This window comes from Saccoglossus kowalevskii, chromosome 5, assembly GCF_978046115.1.
Source record: "Saccoglossus kowalevskii chromosome 5, keSacKowa6.1, whole genome shotgun sequence".
NCBI lineage: Eukaryota > Metazoa > Hemichordata > Enteropneusta > Harrimaniidae > Saccoglossus > Saccoglossus kowalevskii.
In genome coordinates this window covers 42929363-42957065 of record NC_140645.1, presented here as the reverse complement: position 1 = coordinate 42957065, position 27703 = coordinate 42929363, and the positions used below count along the sequence as shown (strand labels likewise).

Here is a 27703-nt window from a genome sequence, read left to right as displayed (position 1 = left end):
TTAGTATTCCCATCATTCATATGGGTAATTTCTTCTATGCTGATTATAGATTAACCTCTAACACCAGCTCACATGTACTTTTACATTGACTCAAACAGGTAAGGGTTCAGTCCTATGCAGTGATCACCGACAGCTAGTATAATTAGTATTCCTATCATCCATATGGGTAATTTCTTCTATGCTGATTATAGATTAACCTCTAACACCAGCTCACATGTACTTTTACATTGACTCAAACAGGTAAGGGTTCAGTCCTATGCAGTGATCACAGACAGCTAGTATAATTAGTATTCCTATCATCCATATGGGTAATTTCTTCTATGCTGATTATAGATTAACCTCTAACACCAGCTCACATGTACTTTTACATTGACTCAAACAGGTAAAGGTTCAGTCCTATGCAGTGATCACAGACAGCTAGTATAATTAGTATTCCCATCATTCATATGGGTAATTTCTTCTATGCTGATTATAGATTAACCTCTAACACCAGCTCACATGTACTTTTACATTGACTCAAACAGGTAAGGGTTCAGTCCTATGCAGTGATCACAGACAGCTAGTATAATTAGTATTCCCATCATCCATATGGGTAATTTCTTCTATGCTGATTATAGATTAACCTCAAACACCAGCTCACATATACTTTTACATTGACTCAAACAGGTAAGGGTTCAGTCCTATGCAGTGATCACAGACAGCCAGTATAATTAGTATTCCAATCATCCATATGGGTAATTGCTTCTATGCTGATTATAGATTAACCTCAAACACCAGCTCACATATACTTTTACATTGACTCAAACAAGTAAGGGTTCAGTCCTATGCAGTGATCACAGACAGCTAGTATAATTAGTATTCCCATCATTCATATGGGTAATTTCTTCTATGCTGATTATAGATTAACCTCTAACACCAGCTCACATGTACTTTTACATTGACTCAAACAGGTAAGGGTTCAGTCCTATGCAGTGATCACAGACAGCTAGTATAATTAGTATTCCCATCATTCATATGGGTAATTTCTTCTATGCTGATTATAGATTAACCTCTAACACCAGCTCACATGTACTTTTACATTGACTCAAACAGGTAAGGGTTCAGTCCTATGCAGTGATCACAGACAGCTAGTATAATTAGTATTCCCATCATTCATATGGGTAATTTCTTCTATGCTGATTATAGATTAACCTCTAACACCAGCTCACATGTACTTTTACATTGACTCAAACAGGTAAGGGTTCAGTCCTATGCAGAGATCACAGACAGCTAGTATAATTAGTACCGGTATTCCCATCATTCATATGGGTAATTTCTTCTATGCTGATTATAGATTAACCTCTAACACCAGCTCACATGTACTTTTACATTGACTCAAACAGGTAAGGGTTCAGTCCTATGCAGTGATCACAGACAGCTAGTATAATTAGTATTCCTATCATTCATATGGGTAATTTCTTCTATGCTGATTATAGATTAACCTCAAACACCAGCTCACATGTACTTTTACATTGACTCAAACAGGTAAAGGTTCAGTCCTATGCAGTGATCACAGACAGCTAGTATAATTAGTATTCCCATCATTCATATGGGTAATTTCTTCTATGCTGATTATAGATTAACCTCAAACACCAGCTCACATATACTTTTACATTGACTCAAACAGGTAAGGGTTCAGTCCTATGCAGTGATCACAGACAGCTAGTATAATTAGTATTCCCATCATTCATATGGGTAATTTCTTCTATGCTGATTATAGATTAACCTCAAACACCAGCTCACATGTACTTTTAACTTTAAGTGTTAGCATTTACGTTGCTATGACAGCTGCAATTTTCACATCCTTAATAAGCCTCTGATTATGCCATGGTTATACTAACGAACTGTACAGTTTTAACCACATATGTTAGATGCATTATCTTTGATTTCCATATCTGTCTGCACGAACTAGCCTAGGGATATGAAATTTTATTTAAGGGAAACATTGCAAGTGATAGAGTGAAAAAGGCAGGAATAGGTAAAAATAATGGGTGAGACGCTGTCGCAGTTGTACCTATCATTTAAACAAATTCAGTCTAGATGAAAATGACCTGAATTCGTGCAAGTGAAAGAATAATGGTGGGTTCATGATTTTTACTCCTTATCAAAATATTTTGACATTGTTGATTTACTTCACAACAATCTTAATGTTCTTCCCAGAAAATAAGCATAGCCTATCGACTAATTTGCATAATAATATAATATGCTAATCAACTATAATGTACTAATTGTTATAATAATTAAGCTCCATTGTTTAACATCATAGAGTAGGTGGCTTTCATGCTTAGCTATAATGTTCTTGGGGGAACCAAGAATTTTTTTCTATTAGATTTGGGTACATGACAGAGTTCATTGACCTCAAGTACTATATAGTTATTGACTGATAACCAGGTGTTCCAGACTGTAACTTAAGGCAAAGCAGATACTATTTAAAGCAGATAATGGTAGAGGATACATATGGATCTTATTTTAGTGATTTATTATAAAGTTTAGGATACATCAATCAACATATATCTGAGCTACACAGATGGTTCTCAAATTTCACCCAATTTAGCATAGACTGAGTTCGTTGTTTATTATTGAGTATTTAGTAAAGGAGAAAAGCAGTATTGCAATATTTAAAAATCTACTTCTTGAAATAGGTTGCAAGCTTCTAAATGAATGACATTTAAAGTTTCATTCCTGGACAAAATAGAATGATTATGGTGGCTTGAATGGTAAGATGTTGTATTTATTGCAAAAACAAATCAGAAATGTCAGTTATTCAGCAACCTCAAATTTTTTTTTATGTGAAACTGAAGTGGATTAACTGTGCATTATTTCACATTCATACTTGGATATCGTTATAAGCAGGTGGCAGCCATTGCCAAAACTAAGAGGCTTTTAGAGAAATACAAATCTACTGGGTTGAACACAAGTTGTTTGTTTTTATTGATATTTACAAGTACATGTGGATTGATCTAGCGTGTCACATTTTTCTGAGGATTATGTCTGTATGTATAGAAGGTTTAAAGTCTAAACATGTTCAATGTGAGCAGTATAAGACATTATTGGAAGTCTGGCTGGGTTGCTAAGTTGAAACGCTGGTCTTATTAACAAATTACAAAAAGAAATGCTAATAAATTATTCGTTAGTGTGCATAAACGATATTAATGAAATTAATAATACCGGTATGCATTTTAAAATTTATATTCATACTAAGATTTTAGAAAACACAGACTGAAATAATTTATGAAGGAACATCAAATATACCTTGTATTTTGAATAAGCATTAACAAGTTTGAATGCTACAGTTGACACAGTCTGCACAGTGTTCAAAATGGACCCCATGCGATATATACATGTATATACATGTGTGTGAATGTTTTTTTTTCACACAAAATAATTTTGGTACTAAAATAATAAAGACAACACAAAATCTTTCAAAAAATAAGACTCAACCGTTTGACAATCTTCAACTTTCAAAGACACTACATGCATTTCTCATCCATGACACTTATGAGACACCAGTAAATAAATGATAGCCAGCATTACCATAATCAAAATGAAAGGGAGATGCCATCTTTGTTTGATCACAGACATTATTGTTCTATAGTGACTAAAAATACCTGTAGGTCACATATTCTTGAAACCTTATATCATCAACAGATTGTGAACACAACCAAGTATTATATACTCTGACATAATCTATTTTAATTTTCCACTGGAGAGTAAAAACTATCATTACTGTGACAGATGATTCTTGCCAGAATTGAAAACGCTACATAGATTAGATTTATTACTACAAATTAAAAACAGTTTCTTTAAAATACAGCAACACCTCCTCCAAAATTTACTTTTTTTTTTTTTTAATTGTTCTTTTGCTTGCAGTGTTATATTGTGAATTTTTAATTGTATTTTATAATATTTTTTTCCTAATTATTGTCTGTATATTGTTGTGAGTTTTGTTAGTGAGTGTATTTTAATTCCTTCTGAGCAGTTTTAATCATTATTTAATATATTGAAATTGTATAGATCTGTCAATATACCACAATGAAGAGGTTAAAGAGGAGAGGATAAAAGACAAAATCTCCACTTAAAGTAAAAAATGCTACAGAAAAATTCATAGCATAACAAATTTATTGTGGGAAAAATAGCTCAAAACTAAGCGCAGGAAGCAAATAATTTGCTCAGAAATTCTACCATAGTTTTGGTTTTTAATGGTCTACCTCTAAGAGTTCCAGTAATTTTGTGGAATTTATAAGGGTATGATGTCTACAATTTGACTGGTCAACATAGGCTACCAATGATCATCAAAGCAGTAAGAAAATATGTTGTTTTTTTACATGTTCTATGGCACAAGGTTTATATTCCACCTTACTAATAGAGTATATTGCGATTTCAAGCAGAAGGCAAATAAAACAAAACATTTCAAAAGATTGGTAAGTTAGCTTAACAGTAAAAAATGTCATGCAATTTTACTGATTATTGACTTTCATATAAATTCTATTTGTTCTTACCTTGCTATAGAATAAGCTCTGTCCTGACTCCACCCTGACACTACCAGCGTGTGATGGACTACTGCCATAGAACACACTTTGTCCAGACTCCACTCGAACATTTCCTTTATGTGACGGACTACTACTGCTATAATAGGCGATGCTCTTTCCAGTGGGCTCTCCCCTGACACTGCTGGTATGGGACGGACTACCATGGTCGTAGAACACACTCTTTTCAGACTCTACCCTAGTACCATGTGATGGACTACCGTGGTCATAGAACACACTTTTTTCAGACTCAACCCGAGTACCATGTGAGTGACTGTTGCCATCATTTTCTACTTCATAAACTGGGCGCATTCTTTTACCCCTGAAAGTAAACACAGAAAACAGACGACAATTTGATGAGAGTTGAAAAGAGGTGTGAAAAGTTTAAATTATTACATCACACATCAAGTTTTGAATATCAAACATGATACAGTGACATTTTCAGAAAATTATAAGATTTGATGATTTTAAATTCAAGCCCCGCAAATTGCTGCATCTCCATCGTAAAATTGTACTCCAAGATTGAACTGTTATGATTTATTTTGTGTTTTGAGGATATTTGAAGACATGAACTATGATTTAAAGCAGTAATTATGAGGAATCAGGGTAAACGTTAAAGATAATTACAGTATATTGCCAATTTCCATCTGTAGCAACAATTCATGGAAATGACATAGTCGTCATATCATGTCTTATTCAATACGTGTTCATGTGATATATACACACCTTTAAAATTTATATATTTATAACAAATTTGAAAACACACTGCACAATGAGTGTGACACTTGTTGATTTTATGCCCATTATAAGAAAGAAATTTGAAATAAAAATTACAAGTAACTAATAAAATTCCAGCAGTGCAATAAGGTTGTAGTAATACAGGATTTAGCCAACAACAAATTTATTAAGTTTCCCAGACTCATTAACTTTTTGGGAAACTTCAAATCTGAGACTTTTCCTTGAAAGTCCCCTTCTGCAATGCCTTTCTACTATATTTACAATATAACAATTAATCAGTTGTAAATTATGGAATTTTAATTTCTAGAACTCATCGTCAAGTAAGTTTAGTACACATGTACGATAATGATCCATTGTTCAAACCTTCCAGCCAGGCAAACTTTGTAACAGAACACAACTTGTAAACAACTTTGGTGACCAAAGATAAGCCAGAAATGTTATCCATCTTGTAATATTAACAGTCCATAAGACAGTAAACAGTATTAAACACCATGCACTCCATATTTCATCATTTAGGGTACAGTAATAATGAAAACGGAAAGCCCAAATGGCTTGTGGATAATTAAGCAATTGTCAAAGCACTGATACAACATCCATCATAGACAAAAGAAAATCATAAGTTATTGTTACCTTATACAGATACTGATATCGTTAGTTACTCGTTTTAGTGTGAAAAACATCTCTGTAAAGACTAACACTGAACTTCACATTTTAAATGCTCTCATAGTACTAGTATGTACCAGGTATTTACATGTGATTCTGACACTCTATAAATATCCTCTTTAAACTGAAATCAAGTGGTGAGGTATTCAAGGGTATTTCCTGCTACTCCATGCCAAGAACCATAGAATCCATCAATCCACACAATGAATTATAGCTTACATGCAATATGTCATAGTATTTTAATGCAATTTTACAAAAGAACCAACACAGAGACAGTCAATGAAAAAAATGTAGTAAAAAGTAAATCAGTATGATGAAAGTGAAATTTTAAAAGTGATTTTACATACATTCCTATGTGTATACATACATGTACATGTTTATATGTGTTACTCATAACAGAAAGATTTATTCTGTGTGGGTGAACTAGTGAGCTATATTCTAAATATACATATTTTGCATGAAATTTGATATTTACTCGCATTTATTTTTAAAACAAGTTGATATTGAAATGAAATTCTGCCTGTTTCGTGCAGATATTTTACAAATCTTGTGTACAGCCCTTCTTGTGAGCAACTGATTTCATAAGAAATACAATATATTCAGTAGAACAGTCACACCCAGTGACGTAACAAAGATTTGATCACACCTGTTTCGTTTTCATTGAAACAGAATTATACTATATTGCTTCATCAGAAGCTATCCATCTCCAATAGAAGTGCATATACATGTACTGTATGCTTGATAATTGAAATATGACCATACACACAGCTCTGTTATACTGTATGTAAGTGCATGTGTTACAGGTCAAATACAGTATACATGTATATTTTCACAAGTCCTGTTACTTTCTATGGCAGCCCTGTTACTTTCTATGGCATCCCTGTTACTTTCTATGGCATCCCTGTTACTTTCTATGGCAGCCCTGTTACTTTCTATGGCAGCCCTGTTGCTTTCTATGGCAGTCCTGTTACTTTCTATGGCAGCCCTGTTACTTTCTATGGCAGCCCTGTTACTTTCTATGGCAGCCCTGTTACTTTCTATGGCAACCCTGTTACTTTCTATGGCAACCCTGTTACTTTCTATGGCAGCCCTGTTGCTTTCTATGGCAACCCTGTTGCTTTCTATGGCAGCCCTGTTACTTTCTATGGCAACCCTGTTACTTTCTATGGCAGCCCTGTTACTTTCTATGGCAGCCCTGTTACTTTCTATGGCAGCCCTGTTGCTTTCTATGGCAGCCCTGTTACTTTCTATGGCAGTCCTGTTACTTTCTATGGCAGCCCTGTTACTTTCTATGGCAGTCCTGTTACTTTCTATGGTAGCCCGGTTACTGTCTATTTTTAATTCCTCAGGAGTGTTCATCAAGAAAATAGGGGTTGTAAACAATGCTCCATTTCATCAGTGATAATTACAGACACCAATATACACAAAGAAAAAAATTAAATTTTGTTATATCATACATAGTTACAATAATGCGGTTGTCATCCTTGTACTGCAGAGAATGATGATTATTTTATTTTTCTAGCTACTCATTCCTTAAAGGAACAAGGACCGGAACAAAGGGAGCCCAGGAGCTGATTGCTCCTGGAATTATCCTCAGACTTCACAACCAGCCATGATTTCAAAGTTTATTTTTTCATGATGACACAGTAGGCTTCACAAGCTTTTTTTAAATAGCGATAATTTTCAGCATTGCTATATGTATCACTTTGCTAATCCCTTTCCTTTCCTCTCCTCTCCTCTCATTTTCCATTCCCATCTATTCTGCATTGACTTCCCTCAATTTTTTTATGTGTCTGGGTTCACATTATTTTTCCTCTAGAGAAAGAAAGACAATGTTGTCAGTTGGAGCAGAAGCTGCAATGGTTTGAGATGGTCCCTTACCCCATCACACTGCCCAATTAGATTTCATGCAGAGATAAACGTAGGCTACGATTTGCAAGGCCCCTTTACAGACCCACATAGGTAGCAATCATTTTTAACAAGCACTGATATTCAGAAATCAGTTAACTTAGTAACAATCAATCTCATTTGCCAATCCAATCACCTGTGATGAATCATCTAATAGTTGCTATGACCACTATAATGGTAACCTTGGTAACAGTTTGCACCAACCATTCAGACATAAGCGATCAGAGCATGTTGACTGAATACTGCAATTTTATTTTTCGGAATGAAATACACCTATACAGACTATAGCTATGTTCACATTACAAGATCCTGGCATGAGCCGAATATTTTCAATCATTCAATCATTCAGGTTTAAAAATAAGTTTATAGCACTTGCGTTCATGATAATCAGGACAGCAACAGTGTAGACTTCGAACTCACTGAGCTGTGTTCCATTTGTAAATCTGTAGATCCAAATATAAGCGTGTTCTGCACATGTATCTGAGGCTTCTGGTAATAATAATAGTATTAATAATCAATCAACAAAAGAGAATTCAAAGAATAGCCATATTTGACTGAGAAAAAAATTTTCGGTTTCTCGCTTCAGCATGCATCATTTTGAACTATGCGCCTTGGACGTTTCAAATCAAAGAAAGCTTAGAAAGAACTCCTGTGTGCTGAGAGTATTGAAGACACATTAAAAATTAATTTAAAATTACTAGTACATGAGATATTGATGGAAAAGCTGAAAACTAATTATGTAAATCAGGTAACTAATATGAACAGAACAGAACAAAAAATTTATGAATTATTATGCTAATTAGAGAATTAATATGAACAAATTTTAACCCAAAATTAATCAGGCCTGTCTATTGTTTTAGAGCATTTATGTACCAAATTATATTCAAATGTGATGATCAGTAATTGAGATATCAGTGTTAATTAATTATGTTAATTAGGTGATTAATAAGCATAAATATTTACCAAAAACTAATTGGGTCTCTGCATAGTTCTCTTTAAAAATTTCATTAAAATCCAATTTGTGGTTCTTTATATATCAGTGGAACATTATGCAAATTAGGTAATTAATATCCAATTAAAACTAATCAGGTGTCTGCATAATCCTAGAAGATCTATGTAGCAAGTCTCATTGAAATATGATGATTACAACTTGATATATCAAAAGCTGAAAATTAATTAATTATGCAAATTAGCTAATTAATATATACTGATATTACCCTAAAAACTATCAGGTCTGTGCAGTGTCCTATACCCCAGACCATTCGTCCCGGTGTTATCGCTATCGCCACACGAGACTCCAGCTTGTCTCCTATACAATTTGACTGCGCACATCCAGAAAGTAGATGTAGCTGTGATTGGTGGAATACTAATGAGTTGAGTGTCAATCAAACGCCCACGCTATCTTTAGTAAACAAAGTCACGTGACACGCGCCATTTTAGTTTTGATTAGTTCATCGGATCGGAGTGTCGGTGCTCGCCATCCATAAATCAAATCAAAATGATTTCTAAGGAAGTTGTCGCTAAGTACATTTGAACTGCGGTCATCATTGCAAATTGAATGTGAGAAAGTTATGGAACGTCGTTTTGAACTTGAACGTGGTCGGGCAGGCGATTTCAAGGCAGCACGCTTAACCCTTTCGTTCACAGGTTGGGAGATATTAGAATGACTGACAATTTCACGCCACTGTTTTACATTATTGGCGGATTTTTCTGCGCTATCAATCTTTCTCTTACAAACTAGACATAGATGAGACGAAAGAGTCGCTCCTTTCACAACGTTGCACTGGATCAAATTGGAAAGACGATTTCCATAAGTTATCCCTCCTGCTTTTCCTGGCTTGAATAAATTCACACACGACTTTAACTGTCCACAAACTCGAAGACTACACGAACACAGTCTACAATAGTCGTCCGCAACAATATGTATGTATTTCTTCGGTGTACTGATGCACGAATACACCGTGACACGGTGTTTCTCGGGTGTCGCCATCGCTGAGAATGCCGCCGGCGCAATTTTTCACCCAACTCGCGATTCTGTTTTGCATCATTTTATCAATATTCCCTTTGACAAAATCGCCGACAAAAGCACCGCTTTGCTGATCTTTTGTTCTATAATTCTTAATGCAAACACCGACCCTAGTAGTAATTAGTAACGTCGCCTAGTACATATGAACGGTCGTCATTGCAAATCGAACATCCTTTTGAAATTTGGACGTCGGGCAGGCGATTTCAAGGCACCGCACTTAAATATTAGCAACATATTTTTCTGAGCGGTTGTTTATTCTCTTTCAAACGAGACATAAATGTGACGACATAGTCGATCCCTTATCCACCGCTAAGAATGCCGCAATGTTTCGTTCGTTTTGCAACATGCCACAAATCGTCGAAAAAAACACCACTTCGACGGAAGCTTGCGTAATAAGGGGGTTAAAACAAGAAAACAAATGCCATGTTTAATACATATCGACCTGTTTTACTTGCGAAAGATAACGGAACATGAACTCGTTTCGTGCGACTTCGGAACCCGAAGGAACACACCAACAACTTTGAATTTACCCGCTATCTTCCAAATATGGTATATTAATTTATTCAGTTGTTTATTTAGAGTGACGTCCGCTGTCGAATGCGATTGGCTATCGATGTCAGTGCAAAGGTCATATGAATATTAAAATTAAGTGGGCGGAAGGAAAATTGTATAGGAGACAAGCTGGAGTCTCGTGTGGCGATAGCGATAACACTGGGACGAATGGTCTGGGGTAAGTGTCCTATGACATCTATGTACCAAATTTCATTGAAATGTGATGATTACTACTTGAAATATCAAAAGCTGAAAATTAATTAATTATGCAAATTAGATAATTAATATGTACTCATATTACCCTAAAAACTATCAGGTATGTGCAGTGTCCTATGACATCTATGTACCAAGTGTCGTTGAAATGTGATGATTACTACTTAAAATATCAAAAGCTGAAAATTAATTAATTATGCAAATTAGCTAATTAATATATACTGATATTACCCTAAAAACTATCAGGTTTGTGCAGTGTCCTATGACATCTATGTATCAAGTTTTATTGAAATGTGATGATTAATACTTGAGATATCAGTGGAAAAGACGAAAATTGATTAATCATTATGCAAATTAGGTAATTAATATTGCACAGATTTTTACCCACAACTAATCAAATCTGCACATTAGTTTGGAGCATCTGTGTGCCAAGTTTCATCAAAATCCAATGAGTGGTTCTTTAGATATCAGTGGAACAGCTAAAAATTAGCTAATTATCTTGCAAATTAGGTAATTAATATGCATGGATTTTTACCAAAACCTAATCAAATCTGCGCATTGGCACAGAGCATCTATGCACCAAGTTTCATCAAAAAACTGATGTATGGTTCTTGAGATATCAGTGGAACAGACGGACACACACACACACATACAGACATACTAACTGCAAAGACTCCCTTTTTGTGCTTCGCACACGGGAGTCAAAAATGTGCTTGTACTCGCACTTGTCTCAAATTTCCCCCATTTTAGCTCAGTATTTAAAAAAAAATTGCCTTGCAGCCTCATTTTAAAATTTCCATGAAACGAGAAACAGAATTTTTTTTCCTGGCCTTAGCATTGTAAGACGTAACTGGTCGCAGCATAAATATGTGTCGACAATGCTGATATTCAAACTCAAGAATAACAATGACAAGAATACTTGCATCACTCAACAATTCCTTTGTCAATTGTGACAAAACATGTTTAATCATTTTAATTTATATTTATGGTTCAAAATTTGTTCTCCTTTGACTTGGTTATTTAGTTTACTTTATTTTGTTTTGCTTTATGAAAAGGTTTATTGACTTTATAGTCAAAATTGTCAATAAAAACACTATTCTATTTTATTTTATATACCAGTACATTGTGAGTGCAATAGAAAAAATACGGTATACAGCTAAAATATCATGATTCAAAAAGTTACAAGAATTACACCCACCTTGTTTCTACTAGTCCTTGGGGTTATTATAAAATATTTACTGGCCTTTGGCCAGAGTTATAGCGTAATAAGAGCTATTAACAATGTATTATCTAAATTGTGTATCCAGCAAAGACCAGTTCATGGTGTTATACATAATTTACTTGACATAACAGTACATATAGAAACAAACAGGATGATAGCCGACAGGTGGTGCACTACTACAAGTCATTGACTTCAGACATACTTAACAATATAAATGTACTGTATATACTGAAATCCCTCTAGCCTTGAACCATATACAATTAATGTATTTGATTTGCTTTTTCAGTTCATCAGATTTATAATTTGTTCTAGTAAAAGTTTCTTTCACTTCCCCTTCCCAAAAAGTTGTCATAGATTTTTACAAAATGGCCACCAGTTGGCCATTTTGAATCCCATCTGAAAAACAAAATGACATGCATCAAGGTTTCAATATATTTAATGCACGCACCAAGTTGGAACAAAAACCCATCCATACATGACTGAGATCAGATACCGGAATGGCAGATATACTTGATTTTGATGAATTTTAAACATATCATTAGTTGCTATTCAACCAACTTGAATTGAATAATGAAACAAATGAACGTCACGTCACGATATATGAAGTAGGTATGAAGTTTAAATGTGATCAGTCCAGGCATGTCCAATATATGGTTGGGATCACGTCACACCAAATGGTATCAATTCATAAATTCTCGTTTTCAGACTTTGTCCAAACAGCAACTTTGTTAATTTGAAATATAATATAATTTTTCAAATCTTTCTCAAATACAGCCCTTTGAATATACCACCAAACTCTTCCTGCAACCTTTTTAATGTATTTTTCTACAATTTCCTTATAAATTTTCAACTAAATTAACACAATTTCTTACTAGGTCCTGATCAGAATGTTGGAAAAAATTATGCGAGTTTATTTTGTGAAAAGTCATAAATTGACTTCAGTAATCAAATGGTTGAACTTAAGGCTACAGAAGTATGTGAATGATGTCAATCATGGTTACTATAGTAACCATGTGTCAATCTTTCCACAGTTGTGTAATTCTTTTGCTTATTTTATAATATAGCTGTTTCATCTCATCCTAAACCTTCTTTATCCCAAACATTACAGCCACTGGCAAAATTAATCCACTGACAAGTTTCAAATGTATTGCACCCACAAAGAATTCAGGTCAAGAGGAATCCTGGAGCCAACGATAAAACACACTGTCTGTATAGGCATCCTGTTTTCATCAAACATTACAAGTATTTAAACCTGTTAGCATTTAGCAGCACCATTTCCTCATAAAACTACACATACCACAAGACATTACCTGTATGTACATAACTCTACTACAAAATAAACTGTGACACATTAGAGAGCATCAACATGGAGGGACAACTTGATCTCTGATATTTAACACAAGCACAATGCACTACTTACAGAGCAAATAAGAAATTGCTGTTTATTGGACAATACATCCTGAAGAGTGGTTCTTTCTGACAGATGTGTAACTATGGTCAAAATAAGTCATATTTCAATGATCCAGCTTATAAGAAATTTGTAATGTGCACAGAAAGAGAGATACAACTCTTTAGGAAATGTAGTATTTTTTTTATAAATTGTCATCAAAATTAACCGTTCATATGCAAATTAACTAACATGTTTAAATATAAAGCAGGACAACATTACCATACCATAACAATAATGAACAACCTGTCATAATGGATGAGTCGTTGATTCAAGCACAGAATCAACTCTGAATCCAACAAGACATTGGAGGGAGTTCATTATTTTTATAGCATATGTTATGCTGTTATGTTGAAACACATAGATGGTACACAAAGTCAATACAATCATACAATCTGATGTGATGTGCTTTGTTTTAGTTTGTTTTTATTAATATGCTCTGATTTTTTAGTTGACATTAAGACATGACAAACTGTCCAAGATTGGCAGATTTTAGCTTGGACAGATAAATGTAGAAATTGCCTGTCCTTTGTCGATAGATAAAAAGATGTCGTAATTTATCCAGGGACAGGCATTTTTATTCTCCAACCTGTCCATTGGACAGGCAACATTAAGTTTTAATTTCAGCCCACGAAAGGAGCATGAATTGATAGTACCGATTAATCAAATGACATGCTATGCAGATTCAGGGCCAATGGAATGCGATAGTCAAATCATCTGAACAGAATACAGCAATAACACAATGAATTGTCCAAATAAGGACAATGGCATGTTGTAACACAATATAATTCGTCAGTTTTCGGTGTGATTGACAGTAGAGCAGTGTAACACAAATAATGTTAAGTAACAAAGTTCAACTAAGTAACAGAACAGCAGCTAATTCAATTGGACCAGACCAATTATCTAAACTCAATTCTCAAGTACCTTACAAAGTACACATCTGCTCTCACAAAATGACATTTATCCAATAACTCAATAATGAATATGTATCTTTCATTTCATCCAATTATTTCAGCGTTAAGAGACACAGACTGACATTAAGTGATTTCACCAAATTGATAAAACTTGCCACAATGTAGCAACACTTGACCTGCTTCTCTCAAGATAGCCACTAGCTGCCCAAATAGCTGAACTGATCAATAGAAAACATTGACATGTAAAGTACATAATGGATGAATGAAAGACTGACTTTTTCTTGATCAATGTCTCTTTTATTCGACACATGTGTAAACACGGAGTGAAATAGTTTATATATCACAGAATGTAGTCAGAGCTGAATAAGACCTGCTATACTATGATACTATTAGTGTGATGGATGAAATACATCAATTTATCCTGGAAGTTCTATATTATAATATTTGTCAAGCACACATGCTATGGTCCAGCTTGCACTGTAAAAAGTGAACTTAATGTAAAGACATAACTCTTCCTGTCATTAATAAATGTAACAAATTAAAAATGTTTTCTAATTTACAAAATATTTCATAATGAAGACACAAAAAACTATATTATGATGCTTTGGTATAAGGGAAAAGATTGCTCTTTATAGTTTTCTGCTAAGTTTTACTAACACACACACAAAAAAAAATTCTGGTAGCACCCAGCTAAGCCATTTGTATACTATAGATGTATAGTAACAGCAGTTAATTAAGGAAATGTATTATGACATAACTGCAGTAGAGACGAACATTCAATCACCAACTACAACAAATTAAATCCAGATCTTCAATATTCAAGTTTATATTGGATTATACAGACCCCAAGTGATGAGTTAACTGGCGCAACTAGATGGAGTACATGCAACTCAGCTTGCAACCAACTGAGTAATATTATACAACTAAAATGTCATCATCATCGTGACCTTTGACATGATTCCTCCAAGTGAAATGGCCTTGTCCTCAAGAAGAAACAGTTGCCTTTTGTAGTGATTCACACAAACATGATATATATAGCCAGACTTTAAAAGTGTTGTGATGACCTTCTTATATGACTGAGGCGACAGTAAAAAATAACAACTCACTTTTAACCAAATAATCTGTCTACTGCAAACGTCAATCAATGATGAGAACACTACCAAAACACTAGACTCCAGAATGACCCACTATGCTCAAGTCAAAGGCCTCCTTACTTATATCTGGATGGTTATCAAGACTTCAGATGACACATGATACCTGTTATCAGGAATTAAATAAAACATAACATCTTGATGTCAAACTTATGACATTTGGGCATAACTGTTATGTGCGTTAATTATGAAGTACACAGATCATAAAATAACTTTGCACTACAGCATTTCCTCTATTCTCAGTGATTTAAGTTGGGTACAACCGTCTACAGCTGGTGACATTAATAAAACACACAAGTCCATCGAACATGTGTACAACCAATAGCTAGCATTAAATAAAAAGTGTTACCAAGCATACCAACATAGTAAAGACATCTCTACCACTGCCTTGTGGAACAGCTACATGTAGGAGAAAGTCATGGCCGCTATATTCACAGTACAGACCATTTACAACATGACAAAGTCATAGCCATTCCCATGCTGTTTGCTGGAGTAATCTGAAGACATATTGAATCCAGAATAATAGCGTATGAGCTGAAGCAGATGATACTATTGTAGCACATAGTTTAAATAGATACAGTCTTTTGTACTTTCTGTCATGTGTTTCTTTTTAATGGAGGGTGTGTGTGTTAACTTGACTATATCCTATACGTTGTATTGTTGCTTTGACAGTGTGAAACTAAAGTTGTTTACACTTTGCTGTACATGTGAGCCAATGACCATAAGATGTTTTTGTGTTCAGGTAAATAGAACCAACACTGTTTAGGACATACCCTACTGCATTAGAATAAAACATCCATAGAAGTTTTTTTTTTTACTTACCCAACAATATCAGTGTTCATCTCTCCCATAATAAGACTTGTAGCACCCTGATTAAGAATGGTCCAACCCAGTGAGTCACCTAAGGACAATGTGGCTGGACAATTTCATATAAACTATAGGATGTACAGCAGTAGTGTTGGAGGGAAATAAAATATTTTCAACTTCCAACAGGCAATCTATGCCTCAACTACATCCCACACTTCAAAGTAATGTTGTGTCATCTATTTGCAAATGGTAAAACCCGACAAGATGCATAACAAACAATAGGACTGTACTAGTTCTTAAGGAATATGAAGTATAGTGATCTATGCAGGAGGGCGTCAATTCAATACACTACAAACATATCATGCATCAGACTTATAGGCAGGTTGTCTTGTTGTCACCTGTATTGGTGTACATCCTGTAATCTTTTTGTTCACAGAAAAATCCAAACAGTGGAACAACACAATGACTTTCGAAAAAACTAAATTTTTTAAAAATCTCAATTTTTGTAACAGATGAATTTCAAAATTGTTCATATTTATTGAAAAATAGATAAATTTTACTTAATTACTATATTTGGTCTTTTAGAAGTGCAGCTCCATGCTACTAAGAGAGCAAACATGGTACACATATTGTTTAGAGAAAAAATAATTATATTTATTTGATCAAACAGCAAAATGCATTTATGGTAGAGGGTTCATTTATTTAGTTATATTTTTTTATTCACAATTTATATCCTCCTTGCGTTCTTTGATAAATCCAACCTACACATACATATATTCATTCCTGGATGCATGTGTAACAACTCACACCTGACGTAGAATGTAATTAGTTAGGTAACTCCCAAAGAATGGAGCTATTATTCTCACACATTGATCGCATAGAAGTAATACAATAGACAAAGAGTGGATACATGATGTAATGTATTCAACTGACTTGACAGCATTGCATTGCATTGACTCACTCTTACAGACATGTGTCTCAGAGCACCAAGACTAACCTACGATCTGTCACTGATATAAGATATATCACTACTGTAAATGCATTATTTTCGTTGATATGTAAAGTTTGCTAAATTAACACGCAGAAAAACAATATTTCTTGAATTTAAAACCCAGTGAAATTGCTCAAAACATCAAAATATTGAAATTATAAGCTGTTGAAAATTAATGGTTTTACAGAAAATGTACTGAGTAACAGATATGAATAAGCGATCAAAACAAGAAATACATCAGGTATGGGGGATTTCTAGTAGAGTTCATAATACATTTTTTTAATAAACATTCAGTAAGTGCAAGTATGGAACCTCTGCCTTCCTCTGCCATTTTTGGTGTAACTGAAGGGCGCCATACATGGTAGAATCGGGAGATGTTTATTAACATGAATATTCCAAGGATGCTTACAAAAGTAAATGAATGACAGATATGTTACCATTAAAACCCTCAAATAAGAGCCACTTTGTAACACTTCATTTCTGGGTGGTGCTTATTTGAGGTAACATTTTGACAACTTTGTAGCCAGTGGCATCAAACTTTTTCATTGTGAAATAGGGAAGGGGATTGGCAAACACACACACAACAAAAACAGACAAGTAATTATTAATGATGTATCATTGCAATTAATTTATTCAGTAAAAAACACTTATTGGAATAACAAATGTCAAATAAATAAAAGAAATCAAAGAAAGCTTAGAAAGAACTCCCATGTGCTGAGAGTATTGGAGACACATTAAATATAATTCGAAATTACTTAGCTGAAAACTAATTATGCAAATCAGAAAATTAATATGACCAGATTTGAGTGTAAAACTAATGAGGTCTGCGCAATGTAACAGAAAATCTATGTCTCCAAGTTTAATTGAAATGTGATTAGAACCAAAAAATTATGAATTATTATGCTTATTAGGGAATTAATATGAACAGATTTTTACCCCAAACTAATTAGGTTTGTACATTGTCCTAGAGCATCTTTGTACTAAGTTTCATTGAAATGGAATAATTAGCACCGTGAAAACTCCAAAATTTCGACCCCTCTAAAAATTTGACCGCCTATTTATTTGCCGGGTTTCGGTGTTTTATTCACCTCCAAATTTTCGACTCCACTAAAAATTGCCGACTCATTCTTATTCGAAAATTGCGACCAGTTTTAGTTTTCCCCCAAACGAAAAAAAAAACGATGTGAGCGTTCAAACGGGACCTTCCTCAAAGGCATGAATCCGGGTTTCTGATTGACTGAGAGATTTTTATTTTATTGGTAACGAAAATATATTCTAAATAAACGAAGTTTCAAATAAAAACGAACACAAAAATCTCGGCATGCTGCGTTTCTGAATTGTTGATTATTACTGTACTCAGTAGTGATTATAATAATGTACACAAAATAAATTTGTTGAATGGTTATGAAATACAAATAAAAGTCAACTTAGTTTCATCGTAAGCGAATGATTCCGATCTCGTATAAACGTTTGATGCTGTAGGATATCCGCCATGTTCTCTTAGGTCAAATAGGTCAAATCGCTAATTAACCAATCAAAAAGCTGGATGATGCGAAAACGGCATGATTTTTTTTAAATAAAAAAATTAGTTGTTTTTAAAAAATAAACTGGTCATCTGAAGAATAATTTAACATTGTTCACAGTGATAACAGCTCATTCTCGAAAGGAAGCTTACCCGCTCACGCTAGTCACGATAAAAATCATACACGTGTACTCTTGAATAGACAGACGTCAATGACTACGGTAAAACTTAGACTCTATTTTAGCCGGCAGGATTGATTGAAATGTCCGAAAAATGACGCCAAAATACACCTTAAAAGTCCCATTTTATTTTCTTAAATCCCATTATATTTTTTAATCCAAGGGCGAATTTACGGCAGAATTTGGTCCCTCAAATCACCGGTACGGTGCTCAAATAAGGGACACGTGAGCTTTGATTCTAACCGGATACATTGCACTGGGTCGGGGAGATCGTTTGCTAAACTTCCATGTATCTTTTGTCCAATGGGTACCTGTACTTCGAACATTCGCAAGTTTTCCTAGGTAGTGCGAGACAGCTTTGTCTTTTGACCTATTAGTTTTGTGCTGACCTCTTCTCCGCGTCTTGATGTTTTGTTTTGCTTGTCATAATACTCACTGATTGATGACTTTGTTTAGATTTTGAGTTACAACTCGGCCACGACCTTTGCTTTTACCGTGAAACATGAGGAAGTTTACGTCAATTGACGGACATTGCATTTTTTAAAAACTAATGAAGCACACTGTCTATCATCCCCATTTTTTTTTGCTGATTTCTATTCTGAAAAATTCGACCGTCCGAAAATGCACCTTAATTTTGACTCTAAAAACACGTCACATTTCTAACACAAATTATTTAAAACCAGTCGAAATTTTGGAGTTTTTACGGTACTTTAGATATCAGTGTGAAAGATTAAAATTGGTTAATTACGCAAATTAGGTAATTAATATGTACAGATTTTAACCCACAATTATTCAGGTCTGTCTATTGTCCTACAGCATCCATGTACATTCATTGATATGTGATGTATAGTACCTGAGATATCAGTGTGAAAGTTGGTTAATTATGCAAATTAGGTGATTAATATGCACAAATATTTACCGGAAACTAATTGGGTTTGCATAATTCTAGATTCATTGAAATATGATGATTAGTACTTTAGATATCAGTAGAAAAGCTGAAAATTAATTATGCAAATTAGGTAATTAATATGCACAATTATTTACCCTAAAACTAATCAGGTCTCTGCATAGTCCTAAAGGATCTATGTACCAAGTTTCATTGAAATGCGATGATTAGTACTTGAGATACATGTGGAAAAGCTGAAAATTAACTAATTATGCAAATTAGGTGATTAATATGCACAAATATTTATCGAAAACAATCAATCTCTGCATAGTCCTTGAGTATGTAAGTACCAAGTTTCATTGAAATGTAATGCTAACTACTTATATCAAATGCTGAAAATTAATTAATTATGCAAATTAGGTAATTAATATGTACTGATATTACCATAAAAACTATCAGGTCTGTGCAGTGTCGTATGACATCTATGTACCAAGTTTCATTGAAATGTGATGATTAGTACTTGAGATATCAGTGGAAAAACCGAAAATTGACTAATCATTATGCAAATTAGGTAATTAGTATCCACGGATTATTACCAAAAACTAATCAAAACCTAGCATTAGTTCAGAGCATCTATGTACCAAGTTTCATCAAAATCCAATGAGTGGTTGTTTAGATATCAGTGGAACAGTCATGGAACCACTAAAAAATAGCTAATTATCATGCAAATTAGGTAATTAATATGCACGGATTTTTACCAAAAATTAATCAAATCTGCGCATATGTTCAGAGCATATATGTACCAAGTTTCATCAAAATCCAATGAGTGGTTCTTTAGATATCAGTGGAACAGTCATAGAACAGCTAAAAATTAGCTAATTATCATGCAAATTAGGTAATTAACGAGCATGGATTTTTACCAAAACCTAATCAAATCTGCGCATTGGCCCAGAGCATCTATGCACCAAGTTTCATCAAAAACCGATGTATGGTTCTTGAGATAGCAGTGGAACAGTCGGACACACATACACACATACACACATACACACATACACACATACACACATACAGACACACTAACTGCAAAGACTCCCATTTTGTGCTTCGCACATGGGAGTCAAAAATATGCCAGTTGAAAATGTATGTAAACTCCTGACACAGGAAAATACTGACATTGAAATTAAAATATAAAAAATACTGGTACAGATATGCAGTGTCAGAAAAAAATATTGTTAGCTATGAAATTGTTCAGTGAAATTAATCAATCAAACCCGTCAAAGTTGCTACCACTGTCATCTGAATTGAAATAACGTTGAAGAATTTCTTTATTGCTGAGTTCTGGTACATTGTCTTCTGAATCGCTGTCGCTACTGACTTCATTCTCCGGTGAACTGTCGTCGTCTGGGTCCAAATTTACGTTCAACTGAGCGGCTGCCGTTGATTCAATTTCATGCTGTATCGAAGCGGAGTGGTAGTCTGGGTCGTCAGATCCGTCAAGTGCACTACTTATGCCGGTACAGACGAATGACAACTTCACCATGTCAGGTCTGTCTTGAAGTTTGTCCCATGCTCGTGAAACCCAGTTGACGATGTCTTGTTTCGAAGATGTCTTGGGACGTTCACCTGGACCGATGAGCTTTAGCTGACTGTCGATGAACTCGCACCATTCCTTACGCAGATATTCTTTAAAAGGCTTATTGATCAAGACGTCAAGTGGTTGGAGTTTGGACATACATCCGCCTGGAATTACAGCTCGGTACGTCTGGTTTGATTGATGTTGGTTGGTTACCGAATCTTTGAGATGTCCGCGGAAGGAGTCGAATATGATGAGTGATTGACGGTCTTTTGTATACGGGAGCCAAATACGTCTGAGCCAAATCTTCATTAATTCGGTATCACACCATCCTTTCTTCTGTACTTCGACGACCATGCCCTTTGGTACATTCAAGTTCAACTTTTTTACACCTTTGAAAATAATCATTGGTGGTAGAACCGTACCATTTGCAAGAACCGTCAAAATTACTGTCAGGTGACGTTTCTCTGCACCGGTGCTGCGAATACTGACCATCTTTGTCCCTCGCTGAGCGATGGATGTATTCGGCAACAAATCAAAATATGCCGGGGTCTCGTCCATATTTCCGATGAGCTCAAGTGGAAAATTGTAAGTCCGTCTTAGCTCAACAATGAAGTCGTGGAACGGAGTTATTTTGTCTTCGAGTTTGGTGGGCAGTCGTTGGGCCATCGATGTGCGACGTCGTATCGACAGAGAATGTCTACTTAGAAATCGACGCGCCCATCCCGCTGAACTTTTGAACACTGGATTGTGCGGACGGATTAGTTTTTTGGCTTTCTGGCAAAGCATATTTGTTGACACTGGAACTTGATTGTCCCGGAGTTCTAAAATCCATATTACCAGCATGTCGTCAATTTCTTTGGGGTAAGACAATTTGCCACCACTTCCGGGAATGTTGCCATACCGTGAGACGCGTTGAATATTCAACTTCCCGGTCACTTCGTCTCTCATCCACCTGGTGACATTACTGTGGTGTACTGAGTATTGTCTTGCGGCTGCTCGCTGACCATGCTGCTGAGCGTACACGACGATTCAATGTTTCACCGACAATGTGTAGCGATGCCTGAAGTTGGATTTAGTAGCACTCTCAGTGTCTGACCCAACACTTGAATCACTTGTACTTTCGTTGTACAATTGTTTACCAAGTTTGGTACGGCAAACTCCAACTTTTTTCTTAAAAACTGGGAAAACTTGCGTGGCTGTGGCTGGCGTGGTGGTTGATTTGGTGACGATATTAAATAGTTTCGGATAGAATTAATCTGACCAGCAGCGACAGGAGAAGACATATTTGCAAAGCAAGCATGGAACGAATGATGATGATGATGCCCCATCACTTGTATTTATGGCAAAAACAATAAAGAAAAACATGTTTTTCTATAGATTTTTACAGCTTGGGTACTTGGGCATTGTTTTAATTGCACTAGACGTCTGACAGTACAGCTTTGGTTTATATATTTCCTGTTTCATAATCAAGCCAGCTTATAATGATATGCTAATGATATTCACATACTTCACAGTCCAGGCAAACATGGTCCATGGCCCTACCCTATATATCCAAATAAGAAACGGTACCGAGAAAGTAACAATTACGTGTATTAAAAATAATTTCCTGTGACCAATCGCCGAGACGAAATCATTTACGAAAGCCCAGGCCTGTTACAATGCATTTTTTGATTGGTACAAGTCCAGATTATTTTCAATTCTCACAAATAGCTAATTTAAATACTTGGGTCAGGCGGGTCACGTCGACTTCGTTTTGCTGTAAGACAAGTTGATCACGCAAGTTTGTGGAACTAATCCATTCAACTTCAATTTGGATTATTTTCGGCAAGAGAGTTCTCTCCAAACTACTGCCAGTTATTTTATCACTTCCCTGAACATTTTGTCTCGAATCACCTAAGAACGAATGTCTCAATTGAAATGCAAAAAAGAACCCAAAACCACGATCAGCGAGAGTGGGCTGCGTAATCATTACATGTTTTTTCGACAACTCCGATTTTCTGACAAAGGCATTCTAAAATCGTGACGTTCTTTATTTGGTTATAAAGACAACATTGGCAATGTCCTTCGGTGTTTTGTCAAAAAACAGTTACTACTAAATAGTTTGTGAATTGGTCGATCGTGTGTCAGAAATATGAAATAGACAAGTTGACAGTCACATTCACGCGTTCACTGCATTTCTTTCGTCTGTCATTCTTCCGTTCTCACTTACACAAGACATCAGGCAAGCTATGTCTCACGACTTCTGTGGGGCAATAAACAATGCAGGGTGGAAGTGAGGCACGACAAGCTTGTGTCTGCCTGATTGTAAACAACCGGGTGGCTGGCGCTTATTTCAGGGTTCTTATTGACGAAACCACTCAACTCTTGGTGGCTCTTAATGGAGGGTCAAATGTAAAAAAATTTCACTGAGTGGCTCGTAATTGAGGGTGGCGCTTATTTGCGGGTTTTTACGGTAATTCTTTAATATATGTATTATAAAGACAAATACATTGTTTGAATAGGAATCTAGAAGTATTACAAAATCTAAAAAAAAAATTCATCACCATGTTTCACCAAGGAACACCTTTTGTGTGTAAATATTTTTTTTACAACAATGATAAACTTCACATTAAATGCCAATTTAATTATGAATTAGCTATGAATCGTTTACCAATGATTGAAATTTTTAGTCGAAACACAGTCCACATTGCTAACAACATGCATAATAGCACCATATTAATAGAGAGAATTCTGTGGGTCTAAATAAGACTTAGCAAAAATGCTAATATAATATTACACAAACACAAAACTCAGCAGTCTTGAGTCAACATATACCGCATAGGGCTCAACTAGTACAGTAAAATCAGTATTAGAAGCTGCGGCTTCTATTAGAGCATCTACACATATGAGGAATGCTGAATTTTTGGTTCTATAATTGTTCAAAAGGAATGGATGTGGCTTCTACTACAGATTTTATGGTAGTTGGGTTTTATTTTTGTTCATTCAACAGATAGCACTAAATTAAAACCCAGTGAATAGTTAAAAGGTGGTGGTGTTCAAATTTCATGTATTTTACACATGTTGTATACGTCGCCATTAATCCCACATCCAACAGAATGTGGTGTCATGACCACCACCATTCAACAATAGAATATATTGTTTCTTTCACAAACCAGTGAAAATAAAACACTGAATATCCCTGTAAATTCAAATCTTCTAAAATTAAACCCAGTGAATATTTCCTCATCTACTTGGCTTTTTTCTTACCTTTGTAATTCATCCTTGGGTGACGCCATTTCAATACTTGCACATACTGAGGAAGATTTAAGCTTACAACATCAGGAACAGCACAGACTAGAAATAAGTCATCTGAAAATGAACCCAAAAATAATAAGTGACTACATATAATAAACACAATAGTAATTTTGGCAGTTGATCAAACATATAGATCACTACTGCATATCTGGTATTTTCAGTTGACACAATGTAATAATTTGATGACAAATATGGCAGTCAACAGCAGTGTCATATGCTTGCCAGATACTTGGAGTCAATGCAGCTACTTAAAAGATTATACCTGATTGGCTAACAAACCCTGACACCTAACAGTCAGACCAATCAGACAGCAGCTTATTTGTTGACAGGGTGTTTCAATGTATCAAATATTGCCTTGTATATTGTATGTATGCTTTGACTCAACTGGATATTTGAGCCATCATATAGAATATTACATGCATCCAGAAATTTGACAATTAACAGCAGTGAAATGCATGCCAGGTATCTGAGCCGTGCTTCAATTATTTAACTATACCATTTGTGTGTCAGGCAGACTTTATCACGAATGAATTCTAAGCATGTTTAAGAATATTTACATTAATTATGCAATATACAATCAAGGAAACTGACATGTAGGTCAAAGTTTGAGTACTTGGTGAAATTATTGAAGGACTTGTACTTTACTTGTAAAATCACATATGTAAGTGCTATGAGTGATGACTGAAGAAAATGCCTGGAAATCCTCATCAAACAATAATATTTATTTTATTATTTATGGTTTCCAGCCAATCAAAATTGCACAAAGTGGTGAAAGATTCCTGCGCACATTACAGTAGATTTAGTTTGAGTTTATTGGTTTCATACACAACTGTTACAAGTACATGGTAATGTGGTATGATGAATATTCTGGTGGCCATGGAATAAATGCTGCCTTCCTTGTGTCCATACAATACGATAAGTAGATGTAAACATTCATTTATACTGAATTTGTTGTTAAATACTCAATCGTGTATTTGTTTCTGATAATTCATTTTAGAATCATACATGTATCTAAGTTTTATTGGGATCTTGGGAATATCACATAAATTCATAACATTGGTAAATATGGGTAAATCCTCAAATCGTTCTTACAAACTGTGTGTAAATATGGATAAATCCTCAAATCGTCCTTACAAACTGTGTGTAAATATGGGTAAATCCTCAAATCGTTCTTACAAACTGTGTGTAAATATATCCATACGATCAAATATATCACATGATAGCCCCAAGATTTTAATTGCATTTTTATCCATAACAAATACATAATTGACAAATCTACCTCTTTCATTGAGAATCAACCTGTCTTTGTAAATAAAGAAGGTGTCATGGATAATAAACACCAGACTCGTTTATATTTTACATATTTTAAATTATTAATTAGTTACAAGAAAAGGATTAGTATGTCATGGAAAAAACATGAATAGATCAGAATAAAAGAACCCATATAGTTCCTATCAAATAAATAGATATACACTATAGTCAGGTGTTTCTACATCAATATGATCTCTGGGGTATTTCCAGCTTATCTGAGTGTTGATGAGTTTGCATGGATACTGCAAGAAGTGAGTGAACTTAGAAATCCAAGAGTGTAGTGCAGTACATGCAGTGTTTTCATGAGAATTTTGCTAATAGGATACTGTTCAAGGTTTTGCCAGCTAGAGCTTTTTAATACAATAGATATCAGTAATTTGTAGCTATTCATGTGTTTGATGAGTTAAACAGCCTCAAAAAGTGAGGATTATTATACATGTGACAATTTATAAATGTAAATTGAAATACAAAAGGCAAAAATTAAATATGTTCATATGAGGATACTAATCTCCAGGATATCACATGAACAAAATAGTTGTCTTGAGTCTCACATAAACAGGTATGATTGTCTCAAATTTAACTATCACTAAATTCTGCCCCACATATTAATTTCCCGGTGAGAACAACTTACATGGAATAGGGATTAAAACCTGGATTTCCACCATGTATAACTGAACATGGCATAATGAAAGTGATAGATAAAAAATAAAGATAAAGTAGAAACTCATCAACTTGGGGTCTGGAGCAGATACAATCAGACCAGCCATATACATGTACATGTATTTGCAAATGCCTTGTACATGACCTTAAAGAAGGTCACACATCCTGGTACTTTCCATACATGTAGGTACATGTAAATTCAATATACAAGAATTATCAATTACATTAGCAAAAATATTCATTCAGTTATCACTGAAGTAAAAAACAGTTTACATTATAACATGGCAAAAAATGACACACACTATTTACAATCATTACTGTAATACCTACAAATGGAGAATACCAGAATGAGTGACCATTATTTACGAAACATGCATATTCTCATCATATTAAGGTCACTGGACAACTTTTCAAGATACCATAGTAAAAAATATCACTGGTTTCTTTGGTGAGATACTGGTATTACTTCTCATCATACACCTCGTATTGCCAGGCCTTGTAACGCTATGGGAAGTGCGCCCTCACATCAGGGCAATAATTTCCCGATCACACCACCTCCCACCCCCGTCCAGCACGCCCAGCTTACATCAATCAAAACAAAATGCGTCATTCAAAATTATGCTGTGTGTTTGAGGTCACGCCGTGGTAAAATTGTAATTACACATATAAGATGTATGATAAAATCTTTATGGACTGCATAATATCTCTAAATTTTACTTGGTGAGATAGACTGAAAAATTATGTTATTATTGACATGGATATTGTGAAAACATTTAAAAAAAAAAGACTTATAATTTAGTTTTCAGGGTGCTAATAGCTTTCCATTATATACAATGGGAGATTATCTCCTTAATTCTTTGCATATATGTGTAAGCTCAATAGTCCAAAATTGTAATTTGGCTCAAACTGTTTTAAAATGCTTTTCTTATTTTCTCTCCAGACAATAATAAAATGGCTTTAATGGCAAATATAAGTACCACAGTCATTTATTTACTTTGTATGGTATCTTGACTAAAATTTTCGAATTAATTTCCCACAAACCTGCAAGGGGAAAGAAGATATTGAGGTCAACAAAAAC

General features: G+C 34.8%; 1 protein-coding gene across 1 annotated transcript in view; it reads right to left on the bottom strand.

The window, feature by feature from the left end:
- Nucleotides 1-27703, bottom strand: part of LOC102803321 (uncharacterized) — an 87918-nt gene that overhangs the window by 38524 nt on the left and 21691 nt on the right. Inside the window, exons 2-3 of the mRNA XM_085499444.1 lie at nt 24607-24708; nt 4539-4887 (exon numbers count right to left, since the gene is read on the bottom strand). Coding sequence (XP_085355570.1) covers nt 4539-4887; nt 24607-24635 — 378 coding nt within the window. The 5' untranslated portion in view covers nt 24636-24708. The remainder of the gene's footprint in view (nt 1-4538; nt 4888-24606; nt 24709-27703) is intronic.